General features: G+C 40.5%; 1 protein-coding gene across 6 annotated transcripts in view; it reads right to left on the bottom strand.

The window, feature by feature from the left end:
* Nucleotides 1-1,101: 1,101 nt before the first annotated feature.
* tln2b (talin 2b) overlaps nucleotides 1,102-14,435 on the bottom strand; it is a 74,862-nt gene continuing 61,528 nt past the window's right edge. For 4 of the 6 annotated variants that reach the window (XM_067501798.1, XM_067501801.1, XM_067501799.1 and 1 more), the window contains 14 exons: nucleotides 13,896-14,042; nucleotides 12,706-12,872; nucleotides 12,198-12,381; nucleotides 11,671-11,796; nucleotides 10,368-10,484; nucleotides 9,626-9,811; nucleotides 9,036-9,143; nucleotides 8,373-8,478; nucleotides 6,960-7,084; nucleotides 4,888-5,013; nucleotides 4,727-4,789; nucleotides 4,456-4,638; nucleotides 4,242-4,367; nucleotides 1,102-3,315 (listed from right to left, as the gene is read on the bottom strand). In XM_067501798.1, the coding sequence (XP_067357899.1) occupies nucleotides 3,187-3,315; nucleotides 4,242-4,367; nucleotides 4,456-4,638; nucleotides 4,727-4,789; nucleotides 4,888-5,013; nucleotides 6,960-7,084; nucleotides 8,373-8,478; nucleotides 9,036-9,143; nucleotides 9,626-9,811; nucleotides 10,368-10,484; nucleotides 11,671-11,796; nucleotides 12,198-12,381; nucleotides 12,706-12,872; nucleotides 13,896-14,042 (1,893 nt within the window). In that variant the 3' untranslated portion in view covers nucleotides 1,102-3,186. The other 2 variants (XM_067501800.1, XM_067501803.1) reach the window with 2 other exon arrangements.

The following is a 14,435-nucleotide window of genomic DNA, read 5'->3' as shown; positions in this document are numbered from 1 at the left end:
ACATTACGTACAGTGTAACAGATCTAACATCAAACTTGTGCCAGCAAGGGGCATCTGGAATCCATACCCACACCCATGTGCAGCAAATGGATATGTGACTGGGAATCATTTTAATTCTAACTAATAGCATAAAAAAAAGCAGTTAAAGGTTGAAGAAGTAAAGGGTGGCTGAGTGCATTAGAAACCCTAAAATATTTTTTCCGTTTAAACAATCATGCAGACTGTGTGCTTCTTCTGCCAAACAGAATTTTTTTCTTGCCCCCAAAAAACAAGAATAAAACCACTATAAATTACGGATCCCAATGGGAACATAATTAAAGCTTTAAGAACTAATTAGTCTGAAATTATGAAGTTTAGGACAATAAAAGGACAGACTCAACCAGACCTCTAATCTATACCATTAATCTACTGAGGTTTTGATCGTACAAATACCAAAGTTACCCAAAAATCTTCTTGGTCTTTAAGACTAAAAGGAGTGAGAGAGGGTGAGCAGGAGATGGACACTCCCATTTAAACACATGGCTTCAGTTTCCCTTCTCCACTCTGTGGCCTGGCCTTGCATGAGACCAAAACACTTAAGCAACCAAATATGGTGTTCATATGGACGACTCGTATTGTCCCAGTCACCTTTGACCATCCTTATCACACTCTGACCCCATCTGCTGCCGACACAGAACCAGGCTCAGTTTGCTTCAGTGTAAATTAAGTATCACCTGAGTAAAAGTCTGAGGTTAATTAGAGCAATAAACTGTCAACATGAGGTTTAGTGTTGTAACTGTAACCCACAGTACAAAATGAACGTGAAGCCTCATTCTTGACCATAACATCTAAATGAGGATCTCTGCATACTTTAAGGTCTGCTCTGTGAACTAAGAGGAGAAAAAAAAAGCACAGCCATAATGTCCATATTTGGTCTGGCTAACTTTGCCAAACCCTTCACTAGAACATTTCTCCAAACATTCACTGGCCCCTCTGACTGAACTCTGAAGTATAATACCGACACCTGCTGGAAAGAATGTAGGCTGACTTGGCTGTATGAGACGTCTACTAGTAATAGCATTGATATGAAACAGCACAGCAAAATAAATGTGAATGATACTGGTTGTTTGAAATTCTTTATTTTTGGTGAATACAAAAAATACGTTTGTGACCAGATAAATATTATACATACAGCATCAAATCATAAAACTAAAGCAGTCTGTTAAAGAAAGCACAACACCTATTCAGAACAGAGCTTGTAACGTTTTCTATTTCTGTTAATACTTGGACAAATCAGTTAGACAATATATTTCAAGTTAATTCTTACATTTACTGATAAAAACTTATTTGATATAGTGGTTAAACAGTGAAACAAGGATTCAGTCCAACATTTAAGAAGGACCTGGCATAATGAATTTCAACTATTTCTCGACTTCAGACACAAATTGCCACATGCTCATGGAATGCAGTCTAGTGTTATTCTTCCAATATGGTCTCTAAATCCTAAGGTATCCACAGATGCCCTTTTAAAATCAGGATTATAACATTGTTGGCAGGTAGGCCATCAGACAAGGCATTGTATCGTATGGCAAAGGACTAGCTGACAGTTCATTAAGACCCCACTGGGGATTAGACTGGCAAAATGTTGTGATTCGCAGAGTAAAAGGCTCAGGCTCCACCCAGCCTGATCTTCAGCTGCTTGCAGGGCAGACTCAAGTAAGGCACTAGTGCACAATGCAAACCAGACATGGGCATGGACAGACCACGGAGATGAACTGCAAAAAAAGTCCAATATATATATTGTACACTAATACTTAAGAAAACAAAATGTATCCATTTCTTCAAACATAGATCGAAGGTATTTCCTTCTGGTTTGTTAGGAGAATGTCCTACATTTACTTGAAAAGAAACCGTAAATTGCCTTCTTCAGTGCATAAGTTTATGAGTAACTTCAGTGCATTAACATATGCTCTTTCATTCGAGAGCCTAAATCAAAATATCTTTGCACACAACTGATCTTACAACTAACACTGCAGATTGCTAATACTATCTTACTGGAATATCTTGCTAGAGAGTATTGCTATAGACAATGTAAAGTGAAAATGACTTTACCATGACAGGGCAGTGACTGGTGGGTATGTTTGTCTGCGTGCGTGTTTACAGTGCCAAAACTAAATATGGCCAATGTTAACAGGGGAGTAATTAAAACATAAAGACAAGAGAGAACAAACATGTCAAATAATGTAAACATATATTCCTCACACAGCTCTGTGTAAGTGAGAGGAGAACTGGTGAGTTTACATGAATGAAGGTGATGTGATGAAAGGAGCATTAGATTTTTAGTCATATATGGTCCGGAGTTTCTGAATAACACATATTGCAACAATCTTCTGTTAAAGAACTACTTGTATCTTTATTTAAATCAATGAAGGCAAATATTTTTATAGCTAGTGTTGGCCAGTGGTCTGTGATTTTTTTCTTTACTTTTTCCATTTACTCCAATCAGAGCCTCTCACTGTTTGCTGTCCAGGTAAACAACATAGTTTAATAATAATAATCTTAGATTTGCTAGTTTAGCAGCAAACCCCACGTTCACATTTTCATTAGTAAAATACAAGTGCCTTTCCACTCTGTTGGTTAGTAGCTTCATTGATATGTATAGACATTTTGGTGCATGCAAGCCATTGTTGAAATCGGCATCAGCTTCCTGCCTTTTTATTAACGCTGAGGTTTTTACATATCAAATACAACCTATGGGCCCTTAGGTTTGTTCTGCCATTTGCAAAGATATAATCAGTTCATTCCTATTTGTTCTAAACCTTCGATAATGTTGGAACATTCACTGATTATACAGGATTTCTGCATTCATAACAACTTCAGTTCATGATTGTAAGAGTCTGTAATGCTCATGAAACAATGACATGTTTATGATACTTTATCACACTGTCTCAACTTGCTCATAACTGTTACAGCTTTCTCAAATGTCCTTCACTAATACACATAAATGTCTCTCTCACACCGACAAACACACACACACACAATACACTACAAAGCACAGGCACTTGTTTTGATCATCAAACAGGCCTGTTTCAAGTGCTGTATATTCCTCGGTTATAGGAGAGTAAAGCAGCCAATAGTATATCAGCAACATCACCCCATGACAAGAGGGTCTCATCGGTGCAGAGCACATCCTTGCCGCTCAGCCAATCAGCCCTCATCTTCCCTCAGCTCGCTGGGCAGGAACTTGTACTGCTGCTGTCGGATTTGAGCCAGCTTCTTCCGGGCTTCCTCCAGCTCTCGTTCTTTCCTGAGCATCTCCTCCTGAGCTGCAATAATCTGAGGAGAAAAGGAACAGCACAGCTTGATGCAAAGCTTCCACTGTACAACATGTTAATTACAATATGGGAGAACATGCACAGAACAGCAACGATTGGACATTTATATTTATTTTGCGGTTTCTCAATGACTCACTCCAATGCTATGACTTTAAAATCATGTAATGACTGAAACAAAAAAGCTGTTTTCATTGGTAATGAACTAACCGTAAAAGAACCTCAGGCCTACTTATACATAGAGCAGAACCAACTCTTTCTCTCTCTCTTTATATATATATATATATATATATATATATATATATATATATATATATATATATATATATATATATATATATATATATATATATATATATATATATATATATATATAGACACACACACACACACACACACACACACAAAATATAGTTTCTTTTGCATTTTTATTTTCTTTTGGCCGATCAGAGTTGAAAGTGGTTACAGAAACAATATAATGTAGAGCATCAGTAAGACAGTGAGCCTCATTGGCCAGATAGAAAAACTGACAAGATGAAGCCCAGTTGGGGTGCAAAACTGACTGAGACAGGAACTCAATCAATCCAGATGAAAAGCAAAGCTTCCTGTATCATCTCAGTGCTTTGAAAAATGACACAATCTTCAATTACTGTCAAATTGTTGCTAAGATCAAAAGGAGGCAAGTTATCTGCTGTAACAAAAAGACACTCAAAGTCTCAGAGATGTGATGTTCCGCAACTGTGGGTGTCTGGTAAACAGCTTTGAAATGAAGCTGACGAGCTGTTTATCCAGAGCTGTACAATTTCAGAAAAACGACTGTGGCATTTCATCGTATCAGCAAGCTAACATTCAGTGAAAAGGGCAAACCACAAGATAGAGATGTCTTTTGTTTCCAGAGAGTTAAACAGATCTTTCAGGATTTTGCCTCACCTGAGCTATGCCTCCAACAAATTTGGTTTTCACCACCACACTGTCATCTTCAGTCTTGTCAAATGCTGCTTTCTGCGCCGCCTTGACCAAGTTGTCGGATGCTCGCTTCACTGCATTGCCAGCAGCCTTCAAACAGATAATTTTATCAGTAGCCACCACACAAATCATGCGTATACAGTTTTCATAGGCTGAGTAAAACTGTCTTCAGTGTTACCTGCAGTCTCCTCATGGCTTCAGAATCTTGGTCTGCCTTCACCTTGCAGGCTACCAGCAGCTGAGCTGTGGAGGCTGCAACCTGTTTGGCTGAAGAGATGAGTTTCTCCTCACTGGCGTGGCCCTGAACTGAGGCGTTTGCTGCCTCACACAGGCTACTCGTAGCTGCTGCTACCATGCGCGCCTACCGCAAAACAATTAAACTCTACTGTTGGGTTTGCATTCTGTTTTCATTCAAACAGCTCATACTGTCATTTTTCAAAGTAACTCACAGCCGATATGAGACCTTGCGACCACTGGCCATCATCCACTGCATTGGCCAAATTGGATCCCACCTGAGGCATAGTTGGGGTAAAAAATACAAATATGTTATTAAACTACTGGATAAGGAGTGTAGACCTTCCTGAGTATCTGAGATGGTGCGCAGACTGACCTTGCCTTGTGCCACCAGTTCCCTTTGAGCTGCTGATGCAGATTTAACAAGTGCACTAGTTGCTGCAGCGATGGACTTTGCTGCTTCTAAGATCTGCTCCTCAAAATCCAGAGTCTCATCTGCCTGCTGGGAGAAAACCACGCATCAACTCATGACTTACAACGGTGGATTTTTCCCAACATGAAAGTCTATGTACTGTTTATCACAGAACAACTGTGGAAAAATAATAACATATAACGTATCTGTATTATGGGTGAAAACATGCTTAAACCAGCTTTTAAAATAGCCACTAAGTGTTAGTTTGGATTGCACATTAATCTCCCCGCTTCCTAAATTTCCCAAGTCCCTGTAAAACCGGGAGGAGGGCATAACCTTTGTGTACTCAATGGTAGCTAAAGCTGTGAGCACACACAAAGCACAAATGAAAATTATATCTTTCAGAGACAGAAGGGTGCCTAAGTAAAATGCCGCCTTTCTAACTGCCTGAAGAATATGCTGATATGAAGCACATCAGTTCAGAGACTGCATTAGCAGTAAACAGTATTTGATTGACCACAGACCTGCATAAACACATAAGGGACACGTGGCTGGAGACAGGGCGGGACACTGTAGGAATATGTTTGATATATAGTTGGACTGAATAACAACCTAATATATCAAACATATCAGACAGAGCCCTGCAGAGAAGGCTTCCAGGTCAACAATGGCTCAGAGAGAGGGGAGGAAGCAGGGTAAGGAAGCATGCTGGGAATAGGCGAGACCTCCCTCCTTACAGGGTGGGAGGGATGGAGCGTGTAGGAGAGGGAGTACAGAGCATGAGAGAGCCCAAGCTTTTAGAGGCAAATTAATATATTTTCATCTAACCATGTGCACAGGTTGTTATAGTTGGATAATATGGTAGCTGGACGCCTCTAAGAACAATGGTACTGTATTGGCTCTGTCTCGGTTTAAACTTAACTTTTGAAAAAAGTAATTATAAAGACGCCTAAAAAATGCTAATTTCTACACTAAATTGTGTGTGCACATTTCCAGGAAATGCAGTATGCCCTTCATTTTCCTGTGTTTGGCTTTTCTTCTTTGTCCGAATGCAAATTGATGTTGGGTAATGTTTGGCTCCAATTAGACCACTAGATGGAGACACTGGCATCTGAAAGAGGAAAAGCCTTTGACTCAGTAATCCCCTTTCATAAATGCACTCTGAAGCTGTGGAATTATAGTATGAGACAGAGCATTAAAGGGTCTTTACTGAAACTGGGGTAACCTAAATCGAGTCTGTGTTCTTTCATATCACAGGGTTGAACGAACAATTTCTTTCTGTACAAGAAGAGGTATAGAAAAGGGGGAAAGCACTACAGGCACACAAGGAAGAGCACTATGATCCAACTATCCAGTCTCCAGAGACAGATAAACAACACAATCATCATGCATTAACACGACACAAACACAACTCTGTAATGTACACACAACAACATTAAAGTAATTTTACTTTCCAAAGCCATTTAGCCTACCATCTCCTATATTTTGCTTATTTTCTCAGTATGTCAAGTTGTAACCTTGTTTTGTTTTGTAGGCAACAACACAGCATGTGGAGGATCAATTACAGGCCTGAATAAAACCTCAATGTGGTTAGTTTAGGAATGAGGGAAGCTGCAATAAAACAAAACAATATAAGTTCAATAGGACAGAGGCCCTCTCTCTCTCAAAAGAGGAGTCACTACAGTTCATCACACATTTGAACTCGTTCCAATATAAGCTTGAGGACACAGCAGTGTAATTGTGTCTCCTGGCAACACAACTCAAAACAATGTCCAAAAGTGCTTTTGAAGAACGTTTTCCAGGATCAAATGTTAGCTCACTGGACCACCTGTCTGAGTCAAAGTGGGGTTTCTAATAGAGCAACATTCTTTCACATCTACACGTCTACTTTAATGATACACTGAAAAGAAGGACTCCACTTCAAAGTCAGTGTCACCTTTTCCAACATTTTGCCCACATTGTCTCTCTTCTGATTAATGGTAAAAATCTGTGTGTGGGATTGTGTGGTTGGAGATGGTTGAGAGGCGCACTTTTACCTTGGGCTTGGCTCTGGGTTTCAGCTGCTCTAGTTTCTTGGCTGCGGCTTCGATGGACGCTGCTGCTCCGAGGAGCTCAGTCTCCGCAATGACAGTCGGGTCCTCGGGGTCCACACAGTCTGATCCTGAAAAAGGGTCAAGGCGATGGCTATCATATGCTTTTCTTGCAAAGACTCACGTGAGGAACACCAGTAAAATAATTGTGGTGAAAGCATTTTACTTTATGTAACAAGAGGTTACCATTACGCTTCAGGCGCATGCTTCTTTTTTAAAGAGAATCCAGCCATCAGACATGATAAATCTTAACTTCCAACTACGGCAAAACTCATGATTCAAACCAACACACGAAATAAGTAGCAGTATGACAGTAATGCTTCATGGTTTAGTAAGATAAACCAAAAGTTAGTAGAATTGCACATTTGATGGATCATTGTCTTTTTATAGGTTTTTAAGTGCCCATAAAACAGAGCTGTTTGGGAACAGGTTGGTAAAGCAGATGGAACAATATTTTTATAGATTATGCTGAACTCTGGGGAAATCTGTACTGCACATCCACCTCTAAACCATCTACTCCTCGACCCCCTTCTGACTCTATATGAAAGGTGATCTGGAGGAACAAAACACAACACATCCCACTTACCTCCATCTGAGGCAGCAAGGAAAGAGCAAAGGAGAGAGAGGGAGAGAGCACATGGGACATTAGAGAGGTGAAGTGGATAGCCCCGCTGGGTCTCAGGCTATACGCCGAAATCTAATTCAGATCCAAACACAATCTATTACTCCCTTCTGATGTGGCAGTGCAGCTTCTACAGGAAACACTCTAGTGTGTCACATACTACAGAGCTTAATTTGGAACTATTTGCATGGCAGTAAATCTTCAGTACATTTCAATATTCTAAAGTGTTTTCATGACCTATCTTTATTAAGGACGCAGACAGGTTTGGTGGCTTGTCTCATAAACTACAATATTATTCATGAACTGGAGGATTAGGGCTCTTTTGACTAATCTCTAACAATCTCAACAATCCTGTCATTTTATCAGATTGAGTTGGCCCCTAATGGGAATCCTCTTTAAAAAATAAATAAATAATATAAATCACTGTTTTCTGCAATATCAGCTTTTTAAATTTGATACTGCAGTGCCTATACTGTTTTAGAGTTATAAAATAAAATTAAAATCCTCTGCCAAAAATGTTTGGACCACACATTCACTGCTGTAAAACTCACATCTCGTTCCATAGGGCAACATAAACATAGACTTAAATACTCAATTTATGTAAAACTTTTATCTGTGGTAAATGGCCCATAAAATTCTGATATCAATGGCCACGAGGTCACACGTAAAAAAAGGGTGTCAAGCCCAGCCCCCTGTGTGTGATAGTGAACATCAGCAGCATGTGTGCGTGGCCTTACCTTTCATGGCTTCAGCTGTCTGGACGAGTTCTGTCACACATGCCGCCACATGCTTCGAGTGTATAGCCAGCTGCTGCTTCTGCTCTTGTGTGGGCTTCTGTAGAACCTGAAAACACAAGACCACAGGCATGCACACATACAAGAAGCACAAGTAAACAAATTGTAAAAGATGAGCCACACAAGCCAACATCTTGATCAGCTCTGCCATATTCTAAACTTACCTAGATCATAAAATGTGAAAATTAAATGAGTGACTCATCAGAAGGGAAAAGTTTGATATGAAGAAGAAATTTTATCAAAGAAAGTTAATATACAAATTTAGCTAAAATTTCTGTAATTTAAAGGGTGTAAGATATTAATTTAGTATTATGTACTATTCTTAAGTGATGCAGAAAGACTACAGATATGGAGTCAAATTTCAACCCTTAAGTCGTAACATTCATGCTAAAGACCAGCAGGCATTCGTTCGATTTTCTTTCAACTATCAGCCGATAGTGATGCAACAATGAATGTAGAGCACGAGCAACAAGAATCCAGACAGTGTGAAACCTCAGTAGGTAACAGTAAAGAACGGGCTCCGCTCACCCATAACCAGAAATGTACACACACATACACAAGCCACTTCTATTATTTATTTATGACACGTGACTGTCTCATCCTAACCTGCAGCACTTGCTCCAGAAGACTGATGTATCCATTGGTGCACTCAGAGCCATATTGCAGGGCCTTGCTCCTCAATTCCTCGCTCACTTCTGGGTGATATGTTGCTTGCTGAATGGGTAAAAAAACATGTTAGATTTAGGAAAAGGACCCTTGAAAATGTTAATTATTCCCACTGAAATTTTAATATTTGACACAGCTCCTAATTATACAAATAATTTAAAGGAAATTCCTCCATGAGAAGCCTGGAACAACATTCATATGATCATCCGTAAGCATACATATCTACTGCACACATCGCTAATCAATTATGCAATATAGCTAATCTTCTCTTTTTGAAAGCACAGCATACAATGCTCTATTTTCCTTCAGTTTCATCTCGTTACAAGGGCTCTTTGGTCACAGAAGGATAGGCTGACTGATAGTCCACTGGACTGACTTTGATAAAGTGACAGGGTCACTACCCACGGGAGAAGCCATAAAGTAGACTGGACTCTAACGTCCTGTCTGCTCTAGGCAGGATGGCCTCACATGCTTCCTTGCAGCCTGATGCTGTCTGCAGCTTGTTTTGGAGAACTGATGTGGATTAGCACCTTGCAAGTAGTCAGCATATCAGATATGGCTTTGCGGCTCAGATTGGCGGTGGTGATCACGTCCTCCTGCTGAGCAGAGTTGCCTGCAGCCACTGCCTTGGCCGTTGCTATGGTGACCCCCTTTGTCATGCGGATGAACTCCTCAGGTGTGGTGGATTTGTCTGGGATGTCCTTGGACTGGAAGATCTGACATGATGATAAAGACCCAAGTGGCTGAGAATATGTTTGACAGAGGCTGAGACACATTCACATAGATTCCCATAGATTATAGAAGAACTGAAACACTACACATGGACACTCTACAGTAACGGAAAGTACTAATGCTAGTACCAGTAGCAATAAAAGTACTAATAGCAGTATAACTGGAAGCAAGGAAGACTGTGCTGAATTAGTTTTTTGCTGCGTTCTTGGTAAAGACTCCTCGCGGGGTGGGGGTCTTCTGATAAGCAATAGGAGTAAATTGCCAAAACACAAGCTCTTTTTCCTTTCTCACCCTGCCTGTTCTTGCTACCCAGATCCTGATAAGAGCTGTGAGAAACCTGCAGGGACTGAGAGGAAAGGAAGAGGGAAGGAGCTGGGCAGATAAAGGACAAAAGAACAAAAAGCTCCCCTGTTTTGTTTAGAATAATAGACATATGTATCCCTGACAATCTTTGAGCCAACTTTGCAAAGAGGCTGTTGGCTATCAGTTTGGTCCCAGCAGACTTAGAGAGAAGTGCTTTGACCTGTCAGGCTCTCTTACTGTCAGCTCCTGCTTGATGCACTCAATGGTGGCCTCCAGTGCCCTCGTCCCGCGAGTGGCTTCATCCTCCACCGCCTTCACTGTTTTTAGAAGGGACGTCACATTGGTCACCATGATCTGTGAAAATAGGGAGTAAAAACGAGGCTCACAGTTGAACCAGGAGGTGGAGCTCTTTACCCTCGGTTGCAAAACAAATGACAAAATAATTTTTGCCTTCTCCTTCACTATTTCCATTACAGTGAATGATGATTACAGGCATATTAGATAGGCATCCTCGAAGGTATCTATGTGTTAAAAATGAAAGACATGAGCTGCTGAACAAGGACAAAACTAAATGATTTATAACAATAGACTTTATTCACTCACATAAATGACAGAAAAATAAATCAGGTTCACACTTTCTGTGCATTCAGCAAAGTGTACATTATTTTGACAGGAATTTGAGCAACATGATCCCCAGGAGTTTAAGAGGGTCCCATATGGAGGTCACCATATGTTGGAAGACCAGAAACAATCTGTCAACAAAATGATCCATGGGTGGCCCTAATTCCATTTAGATGAGAAAACATTAGAAACTCTACAACCGTTAGAAGTGACATGCTTAATGGTCAGTTACAGGATGTCAGTTGGGAGTAAAGTAAATAGACGAGTTAAAGAAGTTTGCCGTAGGCTTTTTGGACAAGTTAATGGCTTGTTTAGAGGCACCTGAGACTCACTGAAAACGAATATTGTTTGTTTGTTGTTTCCCTATGTCAGTGCACAAAGGTCGAATGCACCTGGGACTTTGGATATGATGGTCAAGAGTGAAATGACAACTCTTGACCTGGACGTTTCTAAACATATTTTCTCTGATGCAATGTTCATAATAAAAATGTTGTAAATCTTGCCTGAAAGCTATTAATATATCACACACACTGTATATGCTTTAAACTATACTATAGACTTTATATGTGTATCTGTGTTTAATTCACCTGTGCAAAATTTAAGCACACACACACATGCACACACTTGCACAAATTCCTACACTGACTCTGTAATGGGTTTAGTCCTACATACAGATATGCCTGGAAACTCCAATAAAATACATACCCAGATAAGAAGTGTCATATCGCTTTTGTACCAACGCTTTTAAAAATCTAACTAAATATAGCACTAATACAAAGAATGCATTTGTAGAATACATATCTAGATGCCGTGTCCTTTCAGTTAGAAAGCACTGGCTAAATAATAAATGTGCTGCTGAAATCAATATACAGCTAAACCAGATATGACTGTCAGTTGTTTGAGCAGTCTATTCCCTTACCTTGGCAGCGCTCTTCAGCTGATACATGGACGGGTCGTCAGCTGGCTTGCCGGCGGCACATTTGGTGGCACTGATGAGTTCGGCCAATGCTTTTGCCACATCTCGTACCGCATTTATCAGAACCACCTGAGGAGATAGAGCTGGAATCAATACAGCACAATGGTCAGAGTATAGGTTTATCAGCTGCACCCCGGGGAGAGGATTTAACACTGCAACCCTTATCACTCCCACCGAGGCATGATACTTTAGACTTAGTGGAAGGCTGGATGGATAGCCTCTGTCTTCACTCAGCCAGAGTAAAGACATTCATTTTAGATGGCAAATACAGTATTAGGGAATACCATGATAATAAGCAATAAAGGCAGGATAAATCTCAATGCTGCTGAATTAAAAAGCATTAACTGAGCTCTGTTAAAGATTTAAATGTTTTAGAAAATCAAAACATACACCCGTGACTACATATGGCGAAGACATCGATGGTTTTATCAGAGATTGTTTTGGTTAAAATAGATTTGGATTTTCATCACCTGTGTCTCAGGGTCCTCAGAGCCCATGCTGGTCGCTCCCAGTTTGACCACCTCAGTGAGCTGAGTGATGGTCTTTGCTGATGACTGGGCAGCCTGGGCCAGTTTCTCCTGGGTGGATGCTGCTCCAGCAACCAGCAGCTTGGTGTCCTCTACCAGTGCCTTGGCTGTCTTCAAGATGCTCTCCCTGAAGGACAGAACACATTGTGTAACAATCTGCTCCACAGTCACACTCAAGCACCAGCAATATGCAAGGAAGCTGTTGCCCATATGAACAGAATGTGTGTTTGGTAAAGAAAATTTTCAATTTACATTTATTATGTAAAATACACATCCATAGTCAGCTTTATTGGATACCGCACTTCTACTAAGTGAGTCATCAAAAGAAAAACAGAGCTCTGGTGTTGCATTGTAAAACCCTATCGACTAAATTCTTTGTACGTTAGCTCCCTGATTAGACAGTTTAACATGTCTCAGTCTGCTTGTCTTGTTTATGGCAAGGTCACTGCACCTGTGGTCAGCAAAAGACTCTTCATTCTCAGGGTCGAGTGTTCCAGCTGAGGCAAACATGATGGTGGTGTCCAGGTCAGCAATGATTCCAGAAACAGCGCTGGCTGCTGTGATACAGGCCTGGGTACCTTTGTTCCCCGCTTGCAGTGCTGACAGGACCAAGGACACCTGGAACATATGAAGCATAGTATTAGATATGCAGAGAGCTCCTCCAAGCATGCTGTTTTCAAAGATGTGAAAACACCTACAAAGAAGTCTAGTTTCTGTTTGCACTGCACAAGGATCATAGGATGTTGTGGGAGCCTTTAACAAGCTAGGCAGCTGAGGTCATAAAATGGTTAAGGCAGAAGGTCTGGACAAGAAAAAGCTGGAAGTAAGCGAAGAGAGCAGGTGTATATGTGTGCATTAAATCAGAATCTGCTGCATTAAGTCTATGAGTCTGACTCTGCAAATCACATTACTTTCTTAAAGACTGGCATCTGCCCATCCCTCATAAACAAATAAAAAGTCGTGAGAGGTACCTTTCAGTGAGGCACGAGGATTGTTTATGTCAGCAACCATAATCGGTAAAGTTTTCACAAATGATTCAAGTTTGATATAAGCCCCGAATCAAATCATAGCATGAGAGTGGAGAGAAAATCTAATGTGTGAGCAGCACTGGCTAGCTGCTGTCAGGGTCACAGCAGGGAGACATTAGTATTATTATTAACAGCACAGTGTGAGTGTGGTCAGGAGTGCATGCTCTCATGACCTGCATGAGAGGTTCAATAATGCAGTAAAGCTTTAGTTATTACCACATAAATAACATACTTTAAACCTATATTCCTCTGGCTATGTAGTAATTTTATAACAGTAAGGCTAAAGCTACCTTTTATAAAATAATACATATAGATTAAACTAAAGCACAGTGTTCAGCTACAATATAGTAAACAACACTTGTACTGCTTGTCTTTAACTCTTCCATTCAATCTTAGGTCTCCATCAGCCTTTATAAATATACACACCACAAGTACTGAGAAAGGCATGAAATACATTTTCATAAAAATGCTAATGATGTCGCTTCCAAGCTTCAAACAGCAGAGATGGCAAATTATGACAACAAAAAAACTAAATAGTTAAGATACATGAAAAAGCTTACTTTCACCACCAAGAGTTCAAGATGCTTTAGCAGTTTCTGTCCACATAGCTTACCTTCTCTGTGACTGTGCGGGCACATTCAATGAGCTCTCTTTTGGAGAAGCTGTCAGTGGGGCTGAGCTGCAGGGCTCCAGCCTTCTGGACCAGGTATATACAGCCATGGCCCAGCTCTTGCACCCGTGTCTTTATCTGGAAACCAACCTAAAAGCATACGCAGGTTTCAGCTCACACTGCATCCATCTTCTCATTTGTTAGAGCACACAATCACAATCATGTCCTAAACTGCTACGTCTCTTATCCAGCGGGTGTATGAAAAAAAGACTTCAAGCACTCTCAGAGAGGAAATGCTGGCATTACATGTTTAATTTCCAGACTGAGATCCACGGGTGGGTGGTACTTCATTATAAGCATCACTATAGGCTTTTAGACTTGTAGAAGCACATTGTCGCTATGGTAACCAGCAGGGTTTCCAGCAGCCTGTTATATACAAGATATTGATAAGAGCTGTGTGCTTATTAGTGCAATGTTTCCACACATTGCTGTCCCCTGGACTACGCAGAAAAGCTTGAAGAAAAAAATGTGTGGGTGCTGAGA

This window comes from Channa argus, chromosome 4 (genome assembly GCF_033026475.1).
Source record: "Channa argus isolate prfri chromosome 4, Channa argus male v1.0, whole genome shotgun sequence".
NCBI classification, from domain to species: Eukaryota; Metazoa; Chordata; class Actinopteri; order Anabantiformes; family Channidae; genus Channa; species Channa argus.
Note: the sequence above shows the minus strand (reverse complement) of the source record. Positions and strands in the feature narration are given on the sequence as shown.